Source organism: Rhipicephalus microplus, unplaced genomic scaffold (assembly GCF_043290135.1).
Source record: "Rhipicephalus microplus isolate Deutch F79 unplaced genomic scaffold, USDA_Rmic scaffold_49, whole genome shotgun sequence".
Lineage (NCBI taxonomy): Eukaryota > Metazoa > Arthropoda > Arachnida > Ixodida > Ixodidae > Rhipicephalus > Rhipicephalus microplus.
The window spans coordinates 426,379-446,629 of NW_027464622.1; the positions used below are offsets into that span (position 1 = coordinate 426,379).

At 44.9% G+C, this 20,251-nt stretch overlaps 1 protein-coding gene across 1 annotated transcript in view; it reads right to left on the minus strand.

Moving 5' to 3' along the window:
- Positions 1-20,251, minus strand: part of mts (protein phosphatase 2 catalytic subunit mts) — a 47,111-nt gene that overhangs the window by 26,452 nt on the left and 408 nt on the right. The window contains exons 2-4 of the mRNA XM_037413453.2: positions 18,568-18,777; positions 18,113-18,376; positions 49-210 (exon numbers count right to left, since the gene is read on the minus strand). Of these exons, the coding sequence (XP_037269350.1) occupies positions 49-210; positions 18,113-18,376; positions 18,568-18,777 (636 nt within the window). The remainder of the gene's footprint in view (positions 1-48; positions 211-18,112; positions 18,377-18,567; positions 18,778-20,251) is intronic.

The following is a 20,251-nucleotide window of genomic DNA, read 5'->3' on the forward strand; positions in this document are numbered from 1 at the left end:
CTGCTGAATTTTGTGAAACTAACTGCCCTTCACACAAAAAGGACTCACCTCCATGACAAGTTGATGTGCCCGGGCCACTAGGGTGAGTCCATTGCTGTGGTTGAAGGTCTCAGAGATGTCCTGCCCGAAGGTGTAACCAGCACCTCGGGGGGAGATCCCCCAGCCACCGCGGTCATCCGGATCCGACCACAGCAGGTCACACATGGGCCCCTGAAATATGAATTCTAAGTTGAGGGTACTTTCTACATGAAATCACCTTCAACTTGGTCCAAACTTATCAGCTGCAGCTGTCATAAAATCATTTGCTTCTGTGTACTTTGACAATCTTAGCAAATTATGAACTAGCCGTTTTCCCTAAAAACTTTGTCTAAGCTGAAGCATAACTTTTCTAAGCAACTGTCCACAATTTCTTCTTACGAATAACCATTTATTTCCTGAAGCCGCCAAGGTGGCTTAGCAGGTTCTGAAGTTGCACAGCCTAGTACAAAATTGCAAGTTCGTGGTCAGGGCAGCTGCCCTTTGATGAGGGCAAAAATGCAACGGAACCGATGTTTCAGAGTTCGGTGTGCATTGAAGAACCCTAAAAGGCCAAAATTTAAGCAGAGTCAAATGATTATGAGGCATTATGGCATGCTTCATAATTATTTCCTCACTTTAGCACATAAAACCACATACATTATTGTTCATTTCTTGTCTAACCTCTTTAAGTTTAGACAGCTAATCTTCGAACATTTCTTTTCAATCATAAATAATGCACCTAGTCCCACACAATATGCCATCCTCATATTCCTAAGCCCTACTTCCTATTTTACGAGAGTTAACAAGCACGCGAAAGTATGTGGAAGCTGCTTTTTTTTTTTTATAGACTTTTCTTACTCTTCAGAGTAACAATGATGCGAAACACACTGAAACATCGGTCATCTTTGCTTTTAGCTTTGGGCCATCTCAGTTCTTGTTTCAGCACCAGCTTGCCAGGATGTGAACTTACAGGAACTAAAAAGTGCAAGTGTGACTAAAAAACCAAGCAGAAAACAGGATCTTACTGCAAGACCTGCGACATTACGCTATGCTTTAGATCGAGGAACTGCTTTGCCGCAAGACATGCCGAACTGCCGTGCTTACAGCAAAGATTTATTTTCAAGAAAGTCCTGTTTAATGAGAGATGGTGCCTTTGTGCCGCAATCATCAATCTGGAAATTTATGTAACTTTTATAACATGTATCACTTGCCTAATGTAATATCTAATTAGTGAAATTGCTATATATGAAAAGTACTTTCATTCTGCTCTCGTTGATGGACCACATAAAATATCAGGTGTACCAGTACCTTCAGAAAAAACACCACCTATTTTTCTCGTGGCAGGAAAACGGTGAATATGCAACAGCTCAAATGAATCTGACCACTTCCCTGAGTGAGACAGGAAATTTGTAAAAATGAAAGCTGCCTGCTATACACCAGAACACAGCGAGCTCAGCATGTGCTGCCATATTGAGAAGCGCGTCGTGCCATCTGTTACAAGCGCGGCAAAGCGACACCTATACACTGCCACGCGAGCAGACGCTCCGCAAATCAAACGCGAAACTGCACAACCAGAATTTGGCTGTAAGGAAGTTTGGCGCTCTTCTCCTAGAATTTTGTGCTGATTTTTTGTGAAACGTCGAGGAGACCTTTCTCGACAGTTCGGATTGTCTACAGCACATGCACTGCAAACTTCGGAAGCAACTTCATCACTATTGCGATTGAAATAAACGCAAACAGCGGAAAGCGTTGCTTTCAATTCAGTCGCACTGCGGCGTGCCTTGGCTGTGGCAAGCAGAATTTGTGCTGTAAGTCGGCGTCAACGTAACTCTAGAATCTCGCTCCAACTTGTGCTCATTCACTGCATGTGTTTATCATTTGCCAACCAGAACAAGATTTTAAAATGCTACGGTGACGCCGACCGGAAGCACAGATTCGCCTAGTGAGCCAAGGCATGCCGCAGTTCAACTGACTCGAAAGCTGTGCTTTTCGCACTGTACACGTCTCTTTGCATCACTATTGTAGGCCGTTACAATTATATACGTGAGCGGTGCTTGCATCCACGCATGAGTCGAAATATATCCTATTACTGGCATGCAGCCTGCGTAAAAGAACGACAATGATTTGGTGCCGCATACTATACAGGCATACTGCTTGCAAAACGCTGCTGTAAAACGGAAACGCCGGGTCGCGTTTCAGTAAAGGCAATGATTCTATTTACTCATACACCTTTACTGGACTCGTAGTACTTCTGGCCGATTACGATTATATCCACTGGTGGCGTAGCTCGGCGTTTTTCGCTGCGGATGGAAATCTGTGCAATCAGGATAGACCACACCAGCACGATTGCCGCATCGTGTTAGAATCTTCACAGACAGTGCTTAGTAATATCTTACTCTTGCTCTGGTTGTTTTTGCATCCGAAGACGGTGCAGTAGCCAGATGACTTCTTATAAGCTAGCACAGCTTGAACAGGCGCTTTTTTCCCCTTTTAATGTCCCAGAGACACTGCTTGCCATGCTAGCAAGGCACGCCTTGGCAGTTGAAAACAAAATAACGCGTCTCTGGGAGCGAGGGCATACCGCCGAAGGAGCCTGGGTGTTAGATAGGCGTGCTCTCGTCTATAGCCATGTTAACTACACAAGATATGCTATGTATCCTGCATGGTCACAACACCCCCGCCATGGTGGTCTAGTGTCTAAGGCACTCAGCTACTGACCCGGAGGTCGCAGGATCGAATCCCGGCCATGGCGGCCGTATTTTAGATAGAAGCAAAAATACTAAATGTTTATGAGTTTAGATTTAGGTGCACATTAGAGGACCCCAGGTGGTTGAAATTTCCGAAGCCCTTCACTACAGCATCTCTCATAATTAGGTGCCAGCTTTGGGATGTTAAACCCCAATAATTATTATTAGCATTATGGTCAGGACAGGTATGCACCTGAACAAAACTCGGTAGCAGAAAGCATGCTCGTCCGTGGTACAGCTAGAGTATCATTACATTGCTGCTGCACACACATTGGGCAATGTACAAATACACATGCAGCAGCAGAACTTCATACAATACATGCATACGCATTGAGAAAGACCGGGCTAGTACACTGGAACACCGATCATATGACTTTCAGAGGACCACGCAAAACAGTCGTATAAGAAAAAAAAAACTAAGAATATAGGCAGTGACACTCAGCCTTGCCCAAAAAACGGGTACAGACCACCTGAATAAGCCTACGGCACGACCTTGTGCCTCTGCTAGAAAAGCAGGTTAAATTATTCTTGCCAGCGGCAGCTAATGGCAGCGTTACTTAGTTAAAGGATGTGCTAGCGAATCCTTATTCACAACATTAAAAAAAAATTGAATCCAACGCGCATCTTTCTATCGATAAATTAAATCCAAAAATTGCCAGAAGAGTCAGACACAGTGTCATTGCCATCACATAATGGTGACGGACCACGAGTTTGTGCAATTGCACAGAACGCTTTTGTGCGCGACTGAGCTGTGCGCGTTGTAGTTTGTTGCCTTGTGAAGTGCAACTAGTGACGTCCAGCTGTTATTATGAACGTTGACATCAAGTGAAACTAACTTTGCACAGTGAAAACAGCTGCAGTGTGCCCTCATGCGTGTGCAAGCCCAAGACTGCAAGTGCAACAAAGGCAGGAGATCAGCTGTATGTCGACCAGGAAATGTTTCTACGGACCGAAAACATGGAAATGTCAGCTTTTGGGCCAGCTGAAGCTACTCTGTGTGTATAAAGCTTGACTAGGTAAGGACTCCGGATACGTATGCACCCAATCGAGACTGTGTGGAAGCGCCTGGACTTCCAGGAGAATAAATTTTCCTTTCTAAGAAGACATCTGTCTCACTCTCCACTTTTTTAATCGTCAACCTAGGGGAACATAAGTTCATATTTTGCACTCATGTATATTTGGTTGACGTTTGATTCGAGTAAAGCTGTTTTTTTTTTTTGGGGGGGCAAAATCTGATGATATGATATATGAGTTTTAATGGCGCAAAGGCCATGCTTCGCCAAAGAGCGCCATGGACAATGATGATAAAAAAATAATAGTGCATGATTTGATGCGATATGTACAGGATATGAAATATGATACTGTTACGTGGCTGCAGAGAGGCCTAAAATTCCGCTCCCTGAGACGGGTTAAAAATACAAGTATTAAAATCATGAAAGTGATGTGAAATGTATGTAGCGGAAATAAAAGACAGTGTTCGTGGTAATAAAACTAGATTGGGTAGATATGAAATTAGCACGAATGCCTCGTCGATGCATGCCCTTGAGCCCAAGGGCAGCCAGACAGATGCTGTCTTCAATGTGACCACCGCAGCCTTGACCTCTGAACAGAGGTCGTGGTACGGATCACCTCGGAATATGGAGTGAAAACTGTGTGTATCTTTTAAACACATTAACTGTAATTCAAGCTTAAAAGGGGTCCCAAACGATGAGCATGACAGGATGTAATGAAAGTTGCTGTCGGTAGGGTAATAAAAAGTGCTTTTTTCTTAGAGAGTAACTCATTACACAGAACAAATATGTGGAGAACCGTAAGCGATTCCCCACATCTCTCACAGATGGTTTGCTTTGCCGCCAGACAACAAATATGCATGTGTGCTCTGTGTCCTATTTGTAATCTGGTAAGCGTTGCTTGTGCGTAGTGTGATCTGGGTACTAGAGGCCGATTTCCAAGTCTCGATTTGATTACCTGTAATTTCGCTTGCGTTTGCCCATCCCATAGCCGCTGCCAACACGCCCCAAGCTCCCGTTGAAGAAAAGACTTCAGGTCAAGCGCAGGGGCAGCTATGGATGTATTGGAGGCAGCATTGTTTTGGGTGGATGCAGCTAGCTAATACACCAAGACATTTCCCCCATCTCACTGTGACCTGGCACTCAGCACACCACTACATGTTGTTCGAGTGTGTAGATCGTGCACAAAGACTGTAAAGCGACACAAGGACAGAATTTTCATGTTTTTGCAGAGATCTTAAAGCTTTTGCAACGCTCAAAAAATTCATGTATATAACTGCGCAATGTAGCTTTGATTCCTTAATCTGTTTAACGGCCGTGAGTATTGCATAAGCTTTTGCAGTCAAGGTGCTTAAATTATCGTGCAGAAAACCAAAATCACAAAAGGATGGACCAATGGCAGCATAGGACACACCAACAGAAGACTTTGAAGCATCTGTAAAGTATTCTGGACTAGAGTATTTGAGCTCCCATTCGAGAAAGTGTGCACGTATATGTGCAGTAGAAGCCTGTTTCATTATTTCCCCGAATGATAATTCACAGTGTATGAGCTGCCAATGCCACGGTGGCGGATATTTTGCGAAAGCCATTCGACAATTTTCAACAAGCTGCACACCGGTTTCTTCAGTCAGACCCCTCACGCGAAGTGGGAAGGATCGTCTCACCGAGGAACGGTTGTCAAAAAGGACAGAACTGGACAAATCATTAATTGTGGTGTGGGTGGGGTGTTCCTTTTCAAAGTTTACTTTCAAAAGTAATACAAAAAGAAAGGAGATATAAGATCTCTGAAGGTGGAGCAACCACTCATTGAACTCAACACAGAGGCTTTCTACAGGGCTTGAGTGAAAAGCACCTGTAGAAAGGCGTATGCCAAGATTATGAACATGATCCAGAATCCAATGCGCTCGGTGTGGCAGGCTGGTGGACTACAGGCTCCATAGTCTAGGGCTGTGCCTATAAGGCTTTTATATATATATATATTCGTCAGGTACTTCCTGTCACTTCCTCATTTTGTGCATGACAGCACTCTGAGAATGTTTATAGTTTTCAGGCACTTGTTTTTTTATGGACTTGATGTGTGTTATAAATGTGAGCTTCGAGTCCAGAATTAAACCTAGAAATTTATGTTCAGCTTCTACAGGTACTTGTTGCCCGTGGGGCTCGATTTCGGGATTTGAGTGAAGGCCTCTATTTCTAGAAAAAAACAACACAGGTGCTCTTTTGAGGGTTTATCCTGAACCCGTTGTTATCTGCCCATCTGGCCATCTTGTTCAGTCCAAGCTGGACCTGCCGCTCACAAATTTCTAAATTGCAAGATTTAAATGCTACCTGGATGTCATCCATCATATGTGCGATAGAACATATTTCATGGGATGCAAAGATGCAGCGAGTTCATTGCGTACAGTTAAGTTCACCACCTTGTGGTACCCCGGTTTCCTCTATAAATGATCGTGACATGGCATTTCCAACTGCAGAACAAATGCAGAACCTGCGGTTAGACAGAAAACTTTCGATTACATTTCACATCCGACCTCGTATTCCCAAGTGTGACAGGTCTCCAAGTATTCCGAACCGGCACGTGGTGTCATAAGCGTTTTCCATATCTGGAATACCAAGAGGAAAAATTGTCTGTGGACAAATGCGTTGCGAATCTGTGACTCTATGCGGATTAGGTGGTCAGTTGTGGATCGACCCTCTAGAAATCCGCAGTAGTTCGAGTCCAGTAAATGTGGTTTTTTTCCCCCGAGGAAATGTATTAAACGGCAGTTTATTATTTTTCTGAAGACTTCACATGAGCAACTTGTTTGTGTGATGAGTCTGTAACTAGATACACTGGATGGACCCTTTACCTGTTTTAAGACTGGGATTATAATAGCCTCTTTCCCTGTAGACGGAATCTCGTTGGAAGTCCATACAGCGTTGTAGAGGCAGAGGAGGGTGTTCTGTGTGTCATGAGGCAAGTTCTTTAGCATTTGGTACATAACACGGCTAGAACCTGCTGTAGATTCATTGCAGCAGTATAGTGCTCTTTGCAGCTCAGCCATGTTGGATGAATCATTGAATGCCTCATTTTTGAAGCATTTTCTTTCCAATTTTTTACTTTCTATATTTGCTTTGTAACATTGAAACGTGTCAGAGTAATGCGCAGAGCTGGACACACGTTGAAAATGTGCACCCAGGGAGTTTGCTTGATCTTCCAGGCTATTGTCATCAGTGTTTACTAAAGGAAGAGAGTGTGTTGTTTGGCCTCGTATTCTATTTACCTTGTTCCAGGCCTTAGCCTGCTCTGCATAAATGTTAATGTACTATAAAAACTTGTACCAGCTCTCCCTTCTTGCCTGTCAGTGTATTCGTCGACTTTGGGACTTAATCTATTTAAAGTTAATAAGATTCTCAGCAGTGGGAGAGTCACGCAGTAGTCCCCGGCCTTTGTTTTGTTTTTTTCCTAGCTTTCCGGCTATCTTCATTCCACTACGGCACGCGACGTTTGACAGTAATAACACTTGACTGAGGAATACATATCGAAGCAGCGTCAATAATGAAGGCGGCAAAAAACTGAATAGCAGCATCAATTTCTAATAATGATATCTCATTCCACGAGATACTCGTAACAGTTTCAAATTGCTCTCAATCTGCTACCTCAGCCTTTCACTTGGGAGCAAACGGTGGAGATTCGTTTCCTATTATTGTGGGAAGTGGTTGCTACCGTAGGGGTCTTTAATAATGCCCCAGTTAAAATCGAATAAAAAGGTGGGTGAAACAATGCTGAGATATATTGATGAATAACTATTGTTAGCAAGGCTAAAAAATGTTGGCTCCTTCTTATTAAGCAGACATGCACCGGCAGACAACAGAAACTGCTCAATCATATCTCCACAGGCTCCTGTGTGCATTGAAATCACCAAGGACGAGGTATGGTTCTGGCAATTCATCAACAAAGGACTGAAATTCATGTTTGTTTAACTGGTAGTGGGGGGGTATGTAGAGTGAACAAATGGTTATAAGCTTGTTGGAGAGCGGCTCAAACAGCCACTGCCTCCAGGGCCATTTGCAGCTGCAGAGCATGACACGGTGAACAAATGGTTATAAGCTTGTTGGAGAGCGGCTCAAACAGCCACTGCCTCCAGGGCCATTTGCAGCTGCAGAGCATGACACGGTACGGTTTTGTCTATTATGATAGCAACGCCGCTAGAGGAAGCGAGAGCGTCATGGCGGTCTTTGCGGAAGACGACATATTATCGGAAAAAGTGTGTGTTGGTTTTAAGAGTGTTTCCAGTAAACACTGCAGTTTTGGTGTGTGTTTGTGAAAAGCCACTTGGGGCCCTTTCCAGGCCCCATAACACGCAACTTGTCCTTTCTGTAGCGGTCAAGAAGGCCTCGCTGCTCCTTAAGTGCTTGATGCACTGTCAAGATAAGTGGAGTACCCATTGCCTCTCCTGAGGCGCCGGACACGCGCTCTTGCGAGCAAGACCGTATTAGTGAAAGTCTCGCCTAAGAAGACGAGACTTTTGCACCCTTTGGCTCGGTGGCCAATGGCGCTCCCTTCGAGTCCAGACTCTGCCGGCTGTTGTCAGCACTAGCAGGGGCTGGAATGGCTGGGGCAGTCTTGGCTGCAGCTACTGCGGGGGCTTTGAACCAAGTCTGCGCTTTCGCTGCATGTAGTGCAGGCTGTCATTGTTGGCTGGCTTTTAGCCGGCAACCCTGGGGTATCCAGACTTGGTTGCTGTTTGGGTGCAGCAGACTTGACCACTGCCACCCCGGGGGCAGTTGCCTCTAGCGACAGCTCACTGTGCGCGGGCTGTGCAGGTGGCGATAGCTGCTGCGACCCTGCCCCTCAACACACCACATCAGCATAAGATGTGTTGTGGAAAGGAGAGATTCTCTTCCGGGCTTTCTTGAAATAAATATTTTCCTTGACTTTAAGACAATTTAATTCTCTTCGTTTGTACCATTTGGGACACGAACGCCAATATGCAGCTTAGTCACAGTTCACGCAACGCAATGAGGCGTAGCAACACAGTTATCAGATGGGTGGCCGTGGCCACCATATCTTGCACAAGTTTCCTGACCGTGGCAGTTCTTGCGAGCCGTGAGCAAATCGTTGACATTTATAGCATAGTCTTGGATTGCAAAAGTAGGGACAGACAAAGTTTAATGTCACCTGTATCTATAGATGAAGACAACGTGCTGAAAGCGAAAGTAGGTATTAAATGTTTAGTAGGTATTTCCTGGTTGTCGAGTCTGATGACGATTCATTTCACATCCATGACATTTTGTTCTTTTCACCCTTCAAGCAGTTCCTGCTCAGACAATTCAAGGAGGTCTGCCTCTGAAGCGAGTCCGCGTGAGGTGTTCATTGAACGATAAGGTGAAATGGATACTGGAATATTACAAAATGCTATGAGACTGCCAAGTTTCTCATAGTGGTGTTTTTCAGGTAGCTCAAGGAGAAGGTCTCCACTAGCCATCTTTATAACCTTGTATCCTGGGCCAAAGACTTCAGTCAGAGATTTGGCAACAACAAATGGAGATATAGCTTTGGCTTGTTTTGCTGGATTTTCGCTGTGGACGACATGGAATTTTGGAAAGCATAGTCTGGGTTGGCTGAAACATTAAAGATTCATTGGAGCGTCCCCTCTTAAGCAGGAGACGATCCAGGAGACCGGGAAATGCAGGTGTTCCCACAGTAGTGTACTTTTTTTTGGCCGCAATGGTGAGCACACACTATGGAGTCCAGACGCTGAAGCACTTACAGGGACTGTCTACCGTTCATCGCTCTCCTGTTTTGTGTTGCAATGAAAAACGTACCATGTGAAGTGTCTAACCTTGCAGCGGATTCTCTAGAAAGTACGTAGGAATTTTTAAAACAGAATTTTTCGATCCGCGTTATGTTTCCTTCCATCAGTGGGATAAAATGCCCACAACACTTGTCGGTGCCGGTGAAAGTCGGAAACTGAGACCGCATGCAGTTTTTAGGTTTCATCAAGTTTGGTTATTAATAAATCAATTACTTCAGTGGTGTCTTAGGCACGCACACACCTTTTTTTGTTTGTTCTCATGAGCAGCGGCGAATGCCGTGGTTGCGTTTCTCCACCGTTTGCAAGCAGGCATGCAGGCAAGCGAACACACCACCGGCGGCACCACTGAGCCCTTAATTGAACGCGTGAGGGGAAAAAAAAAAAGAAGCAAAAATTGATCTCTGGCACTACCTAAACCTGCCTCAAGTGCATAAAATACAAATTAGTGTTACACGTGCTTGTTTTTAAGCAAAGTAAGTCTACCTGCGAGGATTTCTTGTCCAAGCAATAGATTGTCAAGACTGACCACATTCGCTCTTGGGTGACGCTAGTGGTCACTTTTTAACGACTTTCAGCATCAAGTTAAAATTATAATTCCTTTTTTCTGGCACGAAAGCATGCTCATTGCCGCCGTAATATGAACGATCTTTTAATTTGCGCGACAATCAGAAAATTTTTTCCGAGCGGTAGAAATTCCTTTTAATAGCATAAGTCTGCAGACACCAGCCATAAATTGCCACTATCACCAATATATAACTAGTGAACGTTAAGCCTTGCCGCCAGGAAAAATCGGAAGTACACAGAAAGGAGAAGTAGAAAGGAAAGATGAAAAATTGGCCCCGTATCTGCATGTTAGTCTGCAAACGTCATCGAAAGATGATAATCTTGCGTGTGGAGAGAGTGAACAAAACATTTATTTGATGTTATGCACAAGAAATCGGCGAATGGTATTCTGGAGGCGCTGTGTTAGAGTGCCTCGAGCGTGCAGCGGAGGAGAACGAGCGCACCAAGTCACGACACACGTGAGACATGAGTGCTACCTGGCAGTTATCTTGGAAAACGAAGCGCAAGGCTCTGAGATGGGCTTACGCGCCATCTAGAGGTCATAAGGTGTAGAACGCAAGGCGACGGGTAGGTGCCACCACCGTGTCGTCTTAGCAAAGCGTTGGAAACACTCGCTTTTTCGTTCAAGCGTTGTATGGTCAGCGAAGCGTGATAAACGCTACGGTCATTAGAATTACTTATGTATGCTTTTTCTAGTAAAAGACGCACATAGAGAATATATACATGTTGTTATGATGTCTCAGATATGCACAATAATTGCTTTTTAATTGACAATCGCATAAGTATGGACGCTAAAGTTTGAGGGACATTGGTGGGCGCTTGGGATGGAGTCGGCCATCGGGGTATTGGCTGGTGCCGTTCAAAGTACCCAGTACCATTAAGGGTGGACAAACAGACAAATGTACACAGAGACAGACTAAAATTTTTGCGTCTGAGGTCCACAGGAAAGACTATCGTCTTTAAAAAGTGAGAGATAAAGATGAAGATGTAGGGAAGAGATATAGGAAAAGGCAACTGCCGATTTCCCCTGGGTGGGTCAGCCCAGGGGTGCCGTCTACGTGAAGCTGGCGTCAAAGGGATCTCTGCTAGGGGGCCTTAAAGATCCTATCACCCGGTATCGGCTCAACCCCAAGGATCCCCTTCTCCCTGGACACAGCTCAGCCACGCACGGCTCGGCATCGGAGGGAGTCAAAACCATCCCCCTTAGCTTCGTGGTGTTGCTACACACCAAACGCCTGCTTATGTAGACGCCCCTGTGGGGGGATGGAATATGAATGTCATCGTAAGATGGAAGTTTGTCGTAAAACTGCGTCGTACAACCAAGGTTTTTACTACATTATTTTTATGGAAATTTTACCGGGACCAAACCGATTCGTCGTAAAATGCGGGTTGTCACGAAACCACGGGATGTATGATATAGTTTCACTGTAGACCTTTCTCAAGCACATGCCTGGCCCATGTCCATTTCTTCTTGATTTGAACTATGATATTCTTAACTCTTTCATTACCACACCTATTCAAATCGATCACCAGTGATCGACGCTTTTGGATAATCGATATTGGCTTGTTATATTTGTTTCTCGTGCACCCAGCCCTTTTTAAAGTTAGTCCACGCACTCAACTTTCAGAATAAATTTGAATTTGCCCATTTTGGCAGCATCATGATTTTTGGCAGACCTTTGCGCGAACCAATGCGCGTGTATTGTTGGAAAAGTGCACTAGGCTGGGGAACTCGACAAAAGTGCGTGCCCCTCATGATTATACTACAGTAACATTTAAGTTCTGTAATAAAAAGAACCTTTACAAGCCAAACATCGAAATAAAGTGTCAGCTTTGCAATTTGATTGTCTTGAGCAGTAACAATGGCCAGAAATTCATGCCAGCTATTAGACAGAGAGCTGTTCCTAGCAGTCAGGGAAAATTTGTTCTAAAAAAAAAAAACGGTTATGAAGGTCCGTCGCGTGTTTAAAGTGCCGAGGTGGCCTTCTCTGACAGTTTCCAGCTGTTTTGGTTTTGCTTGCATTGTTTTATCAGACACAGGGTCGCATGAAGTGTCACTAGTCGTTCCTATGACGTCATGCGCGCATGGGTACGCACCAGCGCAGTAAAACACATGCCCTGCTCCAAATTGTTTTTCAACGCCACCTGAATTGAGTGAGGACAAGGATGACAGCACCTCAGCTTCAAATTTTATGGCCACGATGTTTTGCATCAGCCTGAGCCATCCGCAGCCATTCATAAGTTTGTTTTGTTTACATCCTCAAGTTGCCTCTGCCACAACAAGTGCGTACAGCTTTTGACCTTTGTGCACCATCATATAGCTACTCTGGTTAGGTGCGTGGTCCGCACTTCACGGGAGCGCGGTGTTGGCGCTGGCTGCAGAGGTTCTCCTAACGACAAGAAGGCTCCCGGAGCATGCCTTTGCCTTGACTATGAAGCAGTGCAAAAAATTTTAGAACTGCACATGATATTGTCCTTTTTTATTATGATATGCACAAAAATGCAAAGAAATATGCTTGAATGCATATATTGAAATGCCTACCTATGGGGAGTAAGGTGGCTCATGGAAAGAGGTGACGCTAGATGAAACTGCAAGGTTTGTTGGACATCTCATTTCTAGAGGGATTATACCTGTGTCACGCGGACTCATTCGATTTGATATGTGGGGTTTAACGTCCCAAAACCACCATATGATTATGAGAGACGCTGTAGAGGAGGGCTCCGGAAGTTTCGACCACCTGGGGTTCTTTAACGTGCACCCAAATCTGAGCACACGGGCCTACAACATTCCCGCCTCCATCGGAAATGCAGCCGCCGCAGCCGGGATTCGAACCCACGACTTGCGGGCCAGCCGAGTACCTTAGCCACTAGACCACCGCGGCGGGGCACGCAGACTCATTTGAAAGGCCATTGTGTTGATGGCTATCGAAACACTACAACTCTATCGAGCTCGACGGAGTTGTTGAGCTGCCACACGGCTGTTTTCAACGGCCGTTGAGTAATTCAGGTGTTCCCGCAAAAATTTCGTGGCGCCGCAAGTTTTTATTTTTGTTTTCATGTCATCGTAAATAAAATCATATCTACTTAAAAGCACACTACTCTTGCTTGTTGTCTGTGTTTAAACCTGTCAATAAATGTTTATAGCACTTTTAAATGCATAATTAGTTTTAACCGTTGAGCAAACTGTGGAAACGCTATAACTGCTTTATTTGCTGTTCTGCGGTTGTGTTTACATGTTTACACGTGCCAGAGTGCGCTGTGACAGCTGGCTGTTACGACTACGAGCTTGTGTGCAGCCGTCATGAAACACGTAACAGATGACAACGCCGCTATGGTGTTCTATATGAGCACGATTATACAGCTTGATGCTGGGATCGAAGCGGCGAAAGAAGAAGCTGATGCTATCGAGGAAGAGCTGCTGCTCGTGAACTATTTGGTGACGACAATGGACGCGGTGTCCAGGCAAAGTGTGGACAGGGAAAGTCAGACCGCTGCTCGAGCGCCAGAACGGCGCTGGCGCGGCTCTTTTCCATTTTGGCGGCGGTGCACACGGTAGTGCGTTTGCCATAGCAAACAAGCACAAAACACTTCCTTGGCCAAAAAAAAAGTGTCTTTGCCACACGCACACACACACACACACACACACACACACACACACACACAAACAAATGAAAAAGCGCTACACAACCCTTCAAGAGTCGAAAATAGACATGAGAAAATGAAAAATATAAAAAAAAACACACGAAGGTAGAGAGCAAAAAAAGAAAACGAAACGACCAAAATGGCGGCAGGGACACACTAGCGCTAGGGCAATGATAGGCCACATCATGGTGGCACCCTAACGGCAATAACGAGCACTGTTTCGGGCGAGTGTTGAGCTAGAGCTATTTGTACACTCCCAATGACACTAATACTATATTAAATAACTTATAATGTCCATAAATCATCATCATCATCATCATCAGCCTGACTACGTCCACTGCAGGACAAAGGCCTCTCCCATGTTCTGCCAGTCAACTCGGTCCTGTGCTTGCTGCTGCCAATTTATACCCGCAAACTTATTAATCTCATCCGCCCACCTAACTCGTCCGCTTTTCTCAGTGTTTTTTTTTTTTTTCGCTAAGAGTATCCATGTCTAATATTGACGGATGCCCATGATGTAAATAAGCCCTCTATGAATGAAATGTCTAACGAACTTCGGTATTTCTTATAGCATCACCTCTTTCAACGAGCCAGCTCACTCCGCATAGGTTTGCATATGCATCTAAACATATTTCTTAGCATTTAGCGCACCATCTTAAAAAAAGAACAATATCGCGCGCAGTTCTAAAACGTTTCGCACTGCTCTGTAGTCAAGGCCAAGATGTGCCCCAGTGGCCTTGTCATTAGGAGAAGCTCTGTAGCAGGCACCATCACACCGCTCCCTAGCTAAGTGTGGACCTCATAAAGCGAGATTCACACGAAGGAGAAATCCCCGGAGGAGAGGCGAGGATGGCGCATCACGTGACAACGACGTCACGGGTTAGTGTGACAACGCGACTTTCTTGCGGCTCCTCGGAGGAGGCGGCGATCGCTTCTCCGACCGGTCAAACGATCGCCGTGCAGTGGGGGATGTAGCGGAATTTCGGGTGGGTCTCTGGCCACATTGTAGCCCTCTCTCCTGCAGTGCCTGCAGAACCCGGCGGCGGCGGCTGTTCCAAATTACGCTCCAGACTTGCGTGCGCCGTGTTGGCAAAAATGAACGATAAAACAACTTTTTTTCTTCTCTCTCATGGAAGAATATCCTCGCTAGTGGAACATCTCTTGCGATGACGATAGTAACACTAACCTAAAGAATGGTCTGTGGGAGATGACAGTCAAGCAGGTGATGGAGCGCTACCACCTTTATGAAGTGACAGTTTTGTTTTAAAGTGGTTATTCAGATAAGAATTCTGACATCACATGTTTTGTTGTTGTTACTGCTGATGCTACTGCTTGTTCAGCCTGGTGGAGATGTCTTACTTTATAACGAAATTTCTTTAACGGGCCTCATTATTCAAGATTAGACGCTTGAAATATAGGCAGCCGTAGAATCCGAGAGCAGCTTTTTATTTTAAGAAACATGACATACTTCACATTTTACTTTATCGGCTGCACTGATACAGCAGAACCTTAGGCTCAGTTCACATAGTGAAGACAGAAGTGGTCTTCTATTACCTTGTGTTTCGAAATTGTAATGAAAAGCTTGTACAGATAACTGTCAAACATTAATAGGCTAGATCCTTTCCATTCTCGGTTGTTCTCACGAGAGAAATGCTGATAGCATAATTCCTTCCTTGACAGAAAGCCAACCGATATCGAAAGATACTGAAATTCCTATTTACCAACTCCATAGTAGTATTGGACGAGTCAGAGAGGCTGTGAGCAATTTTGTAGTCGGAAAAAAAAAAAGCCATCGTCAATGACACTGCCTGGAATGTCGCTTTGGGCGAGTTCGTTTTTGCAAAAAAGAAAAGCTTGTGGTGGCAAGTCAAACCAAGAGAAACGCCACGTCTGCATTCCGCACAAAGAAAAAGACATATGAAGAAGAAAGTTTCTAAAAGCAGCAAAGCAGCAGGGGGGGGGGGGGGGGTGCAAAACGGACACTTCCCTCAAACCACACCAGCACTTTCCTCACCCAAGAAACACCAGCGCTTTCCTCCTTCTCCAGTCAAGACACAATGCGGCTTTGAACCCCCCCCCAGACGAAAGCTTGCCGATATCTATGGCTGGGGATCCAAGAATTCTTCAGTGCTCCCGCTCCACTATATAGTGGAGGCTCTGGCCACACTGATCTCCCCACCGTTCGCCTCATCCGAGTGAATGAGGGACATTTAGGGGGACTTATCCTCGCCTGATGACATCACTAGGCTCCATCTTTATCCTCGGTGTATTTCTCCCTTGTGTGAATCCCGCTTAAGTAAACGCAGTAGCTATAAGATTCTGCACAAAGGTCGGCAGTTACGCACTTGCAGCGGAGGAGACAACTTGAGGCTGTAAACAAAAACCCATGAATGGCTGCGGATGTCTCAGGCTGACACAAAACATTGTCACCATAAAACTTGAAGCTGAGGCGCTGTCATCTTCAAACTCTAAGCTCGACCTCACTCAATTCAGGTGCGGTTGCAAGAAAGTTTTGAGTGGTTCGTGTTTTTCAGTGCTAGTGCACACCCATGCGCGCGTGCCAATGACACCATAGGAGCAACTAGTGACGCTAGATGCGACTCTGTGTCTGATATAACTATGCAAGCAAAACCAAAGCTGCTGGAAACTGGCTGAGATGGCCACCTCGACACTTTCAACATGCGGCAAACCTTCGGAAATATTTTTTGTAGAATAAATTTTCCTTGACTCCTAGCAACTGCTCTCTGTTTAATAGCTGGTATGAATTTCTGGCAATTATTACTACTCAACACTATCAAATTGCGAAGCTGACACTAATTCGATATTTGACTTGCAAAAGTTCTTTTCATTACATAAATGCGATCTTACTGTAGCACAATCACGTGGGGCGCACACTTTTTTCAAGTTTGCCAGCGTAGTGCATATTTCCACAACACACGCACATTGGTTTGCACAAAGGTCTGCCAAAAATCCCCATGAAGACAATGCAGGCAAATTCAAATTGTTTCTGAAAGTTGAGTGGCTGGACTAACTACCATAAAGTGCTGTGTGCACGAAACAAATTTAATACGCCAAAATAGGCGATTCAAAACATTGATCACCAGTGATCGATCTGAATAGGCGTGTTAACGAAAGAGTTAAAAGGGGCCCTGAAACACTTTTTCAAGTAACCATAGAATGAACTCTCTAGAAAAGCTTATTGCCTCCCGAATTAAATGGCACAAAAATTTTAAAAATCTGTCCAGTGCGAGTGTAGTTACAAAGATTCATCGCATGCTGTGATTGCATTCTCTCTTCTCTCGTCCCGACGAAAACGCTGGAAGCTAAGCAGGGAGGGATGGCAGGTGCAAAGAAAAACGTCACGCGTGCTTGTGACCTTGAGCACTTTTTTTTCGTTTCTTTTCCTTTGAATGCACGGCTTTTTCAGTGTGATCATGTGCACACGTGTGCACAAGTTGCAGCCTCCCGTGGCAATTCTGTAAAGACCAAGCGCGCCATGTTCAAATCAGCCAATGGCTGATAGATGGGCTTACCACGAGTGATTTTTGGGCTTATTCCGCGATTTGTCGAGAAGAGAAAGCAATTTATAGCTGACTTTGATCATTTATTGTGAATTCCAGGCCACGTGCTGCGCTACAATTATTGGCTCGCGTGTTGTCGGGAGCCTCTACTACCGATCGGCAGTGCTTTCTGACCATGCTCAATAAGTGTTGCAGGGCCCCTTTAAGTCCACATGAAAGCACGTGAATTTTCTGGCTAGTTTATTTTTTGGCAGCATGAAAATTTTTCTTGCTAACAAGACTCCAAATAGACATGTATGAATAGAATTTCATGGGGAATAATAATTCCCGAGTTACATTCAATATATCGTCAATGTCTATAACCCATTTTGGTAAGGCAAAAGTTGACTGTATAAAAAAATTATTTAAGGTTCCCCGAGGCTTGGAAATATCTCTAATGCACTTGACGACCCTGACGTGAACTCAAACCTGATGAAAAAAAAAACACACACAAACATACACCAAGAGATTCAATGTGCACACTGAAACGAACACTGAGGCAAGGAATACAATGACTGCAGATGTCTATTACCACACAAGCTCACTTCCCACACCTACTTAAAGACCTTGAAGACATTCCAAGACCCCTTTCAAAATTTTTGAATTGACACACGTAAAACATTCCCCAAGGCAACATATATGTTGAGACCCCCTCACCATCTTGTTACTTGATAACAAAACAAAAACAATTTCAGTGAGTTATTTGCCCTTGCAATGGGTTCATTTTTGGTGCACTGGCAACAGAAATGGCACCCTGAGAAGTTAAAGCTGACCTCATGGGGGACCTCTTGCAGCCTGTCCAATGCCCGGATGTGGTCCAAGGTGTCAATGGAAGGGGAGAGGCCTCCATGGAGGCAGAAGATCTGGCCATCCACAAGCGCTGTCAATGGCAAGTAGTCAAACAGGTCTGTGAAGTACTTCCACACGTTGGCATTGCCGTACTTGCGCAAGCACTCATCGTAGAAGCCATACACTTGAGTGATCTGTCGACTTTCATGGTTTCCCCGCAAAATGGTGATCCGCTCCCGGTACCGCACCTGGTTTGCACCATCATACAAACATAAGTGACCGGCAACATTTTGTGCCCATGCGAGCTCTCACTTGTGGGTGAAAAAAAATCAACTAAGCAGACAATGCTGTTGCATTTCGGGGAATGCAGCAACAGTGACCAGATGTAGTGATCTTGATGGTTCTGCCCCACATAGCAGTAAGCAACTTGGTATCTCACCTTGAGTGCCACCAGTAGGGATACTGTCTCGACAGAATAGTAGCCTCGGTCCACATAGTCCCCCATAAAGAGGTAGTTGGTATCTGGTGACTTGCCCCCAATTCGAAATAGCTCCATGAGATCGTGGAACTGGCCATGAACATCGCCACACACTGTTACAGGGCATTTCACCTCCTGGACATTGGACTCCTTGGCGAGAATCTCCTTCGCCTGCATCACAACAGAAAATGCACAAACTATATTTTTATCTGTCAGGAAGAAGGATACCTGCTTTACCACTTTTCTCTCTCTCTCTCTCTCTCACACACACACACACACACACACACACACACACACACACACACACACACACACTGCACCAGCCTGTTGTGCTTTCGGAATGAATTATTCCAAGGTAGTGACAAAGCAAAACAGCACTACGAGAGGAAGGGGGATGTAAGTCACAAGCCAGTAAAACTACTTAGGCCCTGATGAACAAAACAAAAAAAGTATCAGAAACAAAGGCTAGGGTAAGGAGGAAGTGGACACAGGGGCATGTTTCAAAAAACTGAACACACGCATTTTGTGCATCACGTTAAACAGCTGACATACTTATGTGAGCGCGCACAAGCCCCTTCAGAATGCCTGTCACCTTGTAAGCGGCAAAAAACTGTTCGAACACACCATTATCTGCAGTGAAAAGGAACACACAAAAGACATTTTTTATTCATGATCAACTGCTTTGGGACCAACTATCAAAGTGGAAGAAAAAAGCTGAATCAATTTCACAACGGCTTATTTACTTAATTATCCTAGATACGACGGTACAGGGCAGCGTTCAATGTGCAGCACGTCACCAAGAATGATTCACGCGACAAGCGGTTTTCTTATTCACCCATTATACGTGTTTAGTAGCTTGTGCTCTAAGTGCAGTTTATGCAAACATTCTACTTCACGCACCTAAGAATAGCTACATTCGTATGTCGCGTGATAAGATATATGAATGTGCGATTAAGGCATTTGAGTAATCATGCAGGGGCGACATTTCAGTGCTGTGCCGGTCTCATTACTTTAATCTTAAAACATGGCAGCGCATTTTTTGGCCAACTTACACGAAATAAGCGCGACCACATATCGCTAAAGGCAAAATTCGCATGCGGCATGACCTACGTGTTCCGAGGCACTACACCGGGATAGCTACATAAACCGCGACCGCGGTACCCGGATTGTAACGGGTAAAGGAAAAATCGCAACAACAGTTGACTGAAAGAGGTAATGCTGATTTCTTCCAAGGGAACGCGCAACTAAGTCGTCCTTGTACCGGGCCTCGAAACAGTCATGACGGATGCCTTGATCGAACACCTCGAACGTGCCCGTCTACAAATACTGTCAATACTTCGGAATCACGTCTTGAAATTCAGCTCCAAAGCACCGTTGGCAGCCAGGAACCCAGAGCGAAATTGCTTGTCCAACGAGTCATGGGGGAGGTAAAGGACAACAACACCTACAGCAAACAAGCCGTCCTTCCGCCTCACTTAGGCCTACCATTTTCGTAAACGGTAGTTATACTTGACCGACCACATCCACAAGCACTGCGGCTGGATCGCATACATTTCACTACACTTCCATACTGTGAAACCATTATGAGAGAAAAATGAACCCTCTTTAAGATGTGAAGAATGCCGGACTTAGCATCCCTTCACAG